Source organism: Habropoda laboriosa, unplaced genomic scaffold (assembly GCF_001263275.1).
Source record: "Habropoda laboriosa isolate 0110345459 unplaced genomic scaffold, ASM126327v1 scaffold42, whole genome shotgun sequence".
In the NCBI taxonomy this organism is placed as follows: Eukaryota; Metazoa; Arthropoda; class Insecta; order Hymenoptera; family Apidae; genus Habropoda; species Habropoda laboriosa.
Genome location: NW_017100181.1, coordinates 248,615 through 254,335, shown reverse-complemented (window position 1 = coordinate 254,335; position 5,721 = coordinate 248,615). Strand labels below are relative to the sequence as shown.

Here is a 5,721-nt window from a genome sequence, read left to right as displayed (position 1 = left end):
CTTAATAAACATTTTCAATGTGTAATTGTAGAGTTTTTTTGAATTTTTATTAATATTCAAACCATTTTTTGTCTGTATGATTGATTTATACTTCCATGTGTGCTATATTTTATAATGAAATATTACATGAAATTGCACAGTTACATCCTTTTGTTTTATACTTTTACCATTAAACGTTTTCAGTACTTTATAGTTTACATGCATTATATATTGCTTAAATAAACATAATAAGGAATTGTAATCTGTGCAAAAGCATATGATTAAGCATATTCAGTATGCTCTTGACACTGTGCAGAGGACGAAAACGGACTAAAGAAAGACAGCCATGTTTATTTATAACTAGTAATTTGATTGGCCGTGTAATGTACACTACAATACATGTATAATCGATATGAATACATTGTGATTCTCGTTAACTTAGTTCTCTAATTTCCGATATGTTGAAGGAAGTCAGTGAAATGCGAAACAATTATAAATTTAATCATTAAATTTGAATACACAAAATACATAAATACGTGTATATCAATGAAGTACGTTTGATGAAAGAACTTAAAATATTGAAATATTTAATGCACTAGATATTACTTTTTTTTTTATATAAAATATCTTATTAATGACAATATTTTGTTTTCAATAAATACGGTAGCGATAGTACGTGTAATTTCATATGTGTAACTAATGTATAATCTATATCATATTCATCTATATACTATTGTCTCCTATGTCATCTTGTGTGCTTATGTGTATGTACAAATAATACGAGATCTTATAAACAGAAATAGTATCTCGATCAAAGTGTATTATGAAATGTATTCAATAATTTTTAATTGTATTTATGATAAATCATAAATTTAAAAAAATTACCTAAAACACTTTACTCAAAATTTATAATCGAGCACTTATAACATACATGTATGACATGAAATGTATATTCACGTACCACAAAGTACATAATTCACATGATTTTATAAATAACAACGTAGAGGATAATTAAAATAAGACAGTTAGCATATGTTAAAACAAACGATTGCTCGAATTATTTTAAAGAATCTATTTAGAAAAGTTGTCATTTTCGTTAAATGTTAGCATTACTAAGTTGCAAGATGCACTAAACTTACACGAATTGTTTTGTGTATAAGGTATGATGATCGGTGAAAAAGGTAGTTTCGAAATTAGTGATTCCCACCTGCTTATCACGAAACTTTGTAACGAAAAGTTGTATCGACAAGGACATTACGTTGCATCTTATAACGCGTATATCGTAGGCTTATAACTCAGTTGTGCAGAAGTCGGTGAAAGGTGCACGTTGGATGCAACCAAGCAGATAGGTAGGTACATGCTCGGTGTTTAGTGCTGTAAGGAAGACAAACTCGACGAGGTCGACGCAGCGCAGCTAAAGTGCAATCAATGAGCGCATATTGATCTCAACCCTTCACAGATTCTACACCTGCAGGGGCGGATCACTTGAGCATCGAATATAGATATTATGACTTGAGAATATTATATTCGAATAGGTACATCATAAGCCACTTTTTTCTCTTTTAAAATTGTTCAATAGTTATGTTTGAGCAAACAAAATTTTACCAATGCCAATTAAAGTTAATGTTTCTATTGTGTTTTTATAATTGTCCGTGAAATCAATGGAAAATTGTGCAAAATAATTTTGATCAATAATATTTAACGTGTATCTAATAACGTAAGCTAAAATTTACAAAAAATAAAAAAACTATATGCTGTATGTAATAATAATAACATTGATGACAATAATAGTATTCAGAAATATGAATAACATAGTGTAACAAGTACCAAGAAAAAATGTTATATCTTACATTCTATAACTTATATTTTTCTAATACAAAACTTACATTTAAAGTAGTATGAAATTAACTCCACAAATAATATACAATATTGTAATTATAATTGGTATTATAAATTAGTTATTTTTTTATGGTAATAAGTAAACTGTTAAATAATTAAAAATATGAAACGTTTAAATTGTTTTGCATCATCGATATTTGAATTTCGATATCAACTTCGATATCTCGCATAAGCAATTGTTTAACATTAACGAATACTAAAGTGAAGAATATCACTCCATTTCTCAGTCAAATTGTCAGTTGCTCGTAGAATTACGCCGGATTTCCTTACGCGGTGTTACGTAAAATAAAGGAGGCATAAGAAGACTCCGAGTCTAACACGAGCGCCGGAAGCTTCAAAATGATTGCGGTAACGGGTGTAAACTATCAACTCCTTCCATCATTAAGAAAAGAAACAAAATAATTTCCGAAATATTCTTCGCGATAATAACATTTAAATAGATCAACAAAATAGTTAACATTAAAAATAAAATTGTACGATCACCGTATTATAAAAAAATTTATTGTTCCAATCATGTATGTAAAAGAAATGAATTTAGGCGCGTTGAAGTAAAGTTAGCTGAAAGCCCGCAAGATGTCAAGTCGATCGGTACCGCGAGTGAACAAAAGAACGGGATTGGTCGCTTCGAAAGTAGTGCCAGACATGTGTTTCGTTTCCCGCCTCGTGGGTTGTTATTGTGTGGGGGCCCCGCCAGTCCGGTGAGTCGAGTGTAGAGAGCATAGGGCCTAGGCCAGAATCGAACCGCCGTTGGGTTGGCTCTTCGGTACGGTGGTGGCTCTGTCCGACTGGTGACCAACCGTGGTCCGTCCGTCATATTCCCGGTTTGAAAGCAAGGTTGCGACTAGTTGTTGCGACGCAGGAAAGTGTAGTGATCTGTGTACGGAGTTGCAAACGGGTCTGCCGGCCATGGAGAAGCGGATAGATCTCGAAAAACGGGGAAGAAACCCCGGCGAAGTAAGCCGAACCCCACTTATTTTATTGCATTGCTTTGCCCGACACGAGACGATACCGCGGGTTGTTGCGTGCTTGCTGTTCTATCGTGTGCAGGTCTGAGAGCGGGTGCAGAGAGAATCGTGTTCCCTCGCGCGACACCGACACCACGCACTCGCTCTGCGGCACGCCACTGGCTCCTCGAAGACGCACGAGAACTCGGATTTCTTGACGGCGACCGCGTGGCTCCGACGATTTATCGGGCAAGAAGACGTGTTCTCGATGCCGACACGAGATGCTACGACTGCCATGAGAGTAACAGGCATGGCGTGGTTTGCATGAACGGCCTGGTCTCCTTGATTTTTCATTACCTTATTCCGACATACCGCGTTTTTTTCTACTTTGTTTCTTTTTCGTTCGATCATTTTAGATGATATTTGCACTTCATTATCGCGTGCGTCTTTTTACTAAATCGGTGGAAAATTCGAAGAAACCGATACAGTTAGGGAGGATTCCCAGATCAGTTGTATTGTATTAACTGGAAAACTGAGAAACTCGCAAGCTGATTGGTTGACCGAATTCAACGAATAGTTGATCAACCAATCATTTATTAAATTTTTTCAAGTTTTTCCAGCGTACGAAATTCTACCAAATTGTGAAGTCTCCCTTATCGCGCCGTAGATATGATATTACATTCATAGAGAAAGCACTATACAACCCGCAGTTAAATGCATTTGAACTTGAATTATTTACTACTAAACGTATGGTATTGTATATATTGTGTCTTGCTGACTTGTGATTTAACACATGGTAGAATCAATGTCGTTAGCATAGAAAGTAAAACATGTTTAATCAATGGAGACATTGCTCTTACAATGGCCGATTTTTTGGTGAATGTGTTTACTTGTTCGGTTTAAGGAATTAGGAAAATAATATTTAGGATTTATTATTATTTTCATAATACAATTTGTTTTAATCTCAGTTTCTGAATTAATTGATCTTTAAAAACGTATTAAAGGAGATAATTTCCTAATAAACTACTTCTTGGAAGCTTTCCAAATCATGTCGCTTTCGAAATTTTCCTTCTGGAAAAAACATTCACTTTTGAAAATGTTAGGTCAAAAAAATTTTTTTATTGACCTTGTGGAAAGATATTTATTGTATTGAAGCAACGTTACAATGTCGTATAAACGTCCCAAAAAAGATTTGATTAATACCTTCATAAAATCGAAGCCTTGTTAAAAGTAAACGAATTAATTTTTGAAATATTAAACAGTAATTTTTCCGTAAAAGATTCATTTTTTAATTTTTTTAGAAACGTATAAAAATGTTCTAGAAAGTTTCTCTATTAATATATTGTCGCATTATTTGATCATTTCAATAGTCAATAAATGTTTTATGAAAAATTGTAGTAATTTGAAGCTAGATTGTTTCTTATTTAAAATGCCGTGTTATACGCAAGTCGTGTGATCAAATTATAGCGTGGCGTGGCTGTCTCTAGGAGCCCCTCTTTTTAAACTACCGTGTATCGTACGTGTGCTCCTATTAACAAGAGTAACCACATCTTAGCGAGTCGTCTAAAGGGCATTTTAGAAAACTAATCATTTAAAATGTGTTATCGTTCTCGGTATTTAATGGTTGATTTTCTATACAACGCAATACCGAAGTATAAAAAGGCTTTGACAAGATGGTGCCCCTTTCGAACGAGTTTCGAGAAACATATGCAGCCTCATATGCATTTACTGACAAGTCACGGTTACTTACATATAAAGTATTATGTCAGAACTTAACAGTCCTTTGACCTCGATTTTCGGTACTCCAAGAATGTTAAATCCATCAAGGTCACATGGAAACTCCAACTAGAAAGAATTTAAGAAGCAACAAAATTTCAAAATTGTACTCCGTTTTGCATTTCCATCTTGTACTATGCATACATATTAATTCATCCATTTTTTCGTGGAAAAAATATAATTTATTAACATATAACTGAAGAACTGACGATAATTAATGAGAAAATATAATATTAATTATAAAATATTGAGTAAAATTTTGAAAATATATCTATCACGGGAAATATGACTTGAAAAAGCAACAAATCATCAATCGTGTTTTGTGTTCCAAGTCACTTAGCGATAAGCATTCTTTTATGTCGTCTTAATATATCCATAAAAATATAATTGCGCTCGTAAGATTAACACAGTGATACATTTTTTCGGAAAAGTGTGTCGTATTTTGTACGGTCTATATATTTTCTTTTCAAGTGGTAAAAGTATATTATGTAAATCAATTATCAGCGGGAAGAGTTGTGCGTGCCATGAGGTGCTGCCATGAGATGCGCGTGCGAGTGGACGTCGCCATTGTTTTCAAGTGCGCGCGAGTGTTTCTATCGACAATTAAATTTCTTTATATCTCTTAGAATGGCATATGTTCTAAAGATATTTCTGGCTATTTCTGTGAATACGAAATATGCTGAATTAATCGTACAGTTTCTTGTATATCTAATCTACATTCGTGTCTTATGGCGTGTTACTGATCACTGTGCAGCCATCTTGGACGAGTCCACTCTGTCACCAATTGACACGCGTACGTTTCAGAATAATAAGAAAATCGAAATAATTATTTTTCACAGCTTTATATCACATAACTAATTTTATTTCATTGATTAAGTAACACTCGACACCATTTTCTGAACTCCTTCTCGATACATTAATGTTGAATATATATGCGTGGGCGTTTGCATCACGTTAACCACCGGCGTTGCGATGCAGTTCACTTAGCAGTGCTGTAACTACTACTTTATGAACCGTTGCATAAAAAGCAACAAAATTATATACATTGGCAAATTTCTTTAGCACGAAGCAAAATTTCATTTGTCTTGTTTCTAAAATACAAAATATTTTTATATAAAATTCC

At 33.7% G+C, this 5,721-nt stretch overlaps 1 protein-coding gene across 1 annotated transcript in view; it reads left to right on the top strand.

The window, feature by feature from the left end:
• The first annotated feature begins 2,562 nt into the window (after nt 1–2,562).
• The window catches only part of LOC108579069 (acidic leucine-rich nuclear phosphoprotein 32 family member A), a 7,288-nt gene continuing 4,129 nt past the window's right edge, over nt 2,563–5,721 (top strand). The window contains exon 1 of the mRNA XM_017942510.1: nt 2,563–2,832. Coding sequence (XP_017797999.1) covers nt 2,785–2,832 — 48 coding nt within the window. The 5' untranslated portion in view covers nt 2,563–2,784. The remainder of the gene's footprint in view (nt 2,833–5,721) is intronic.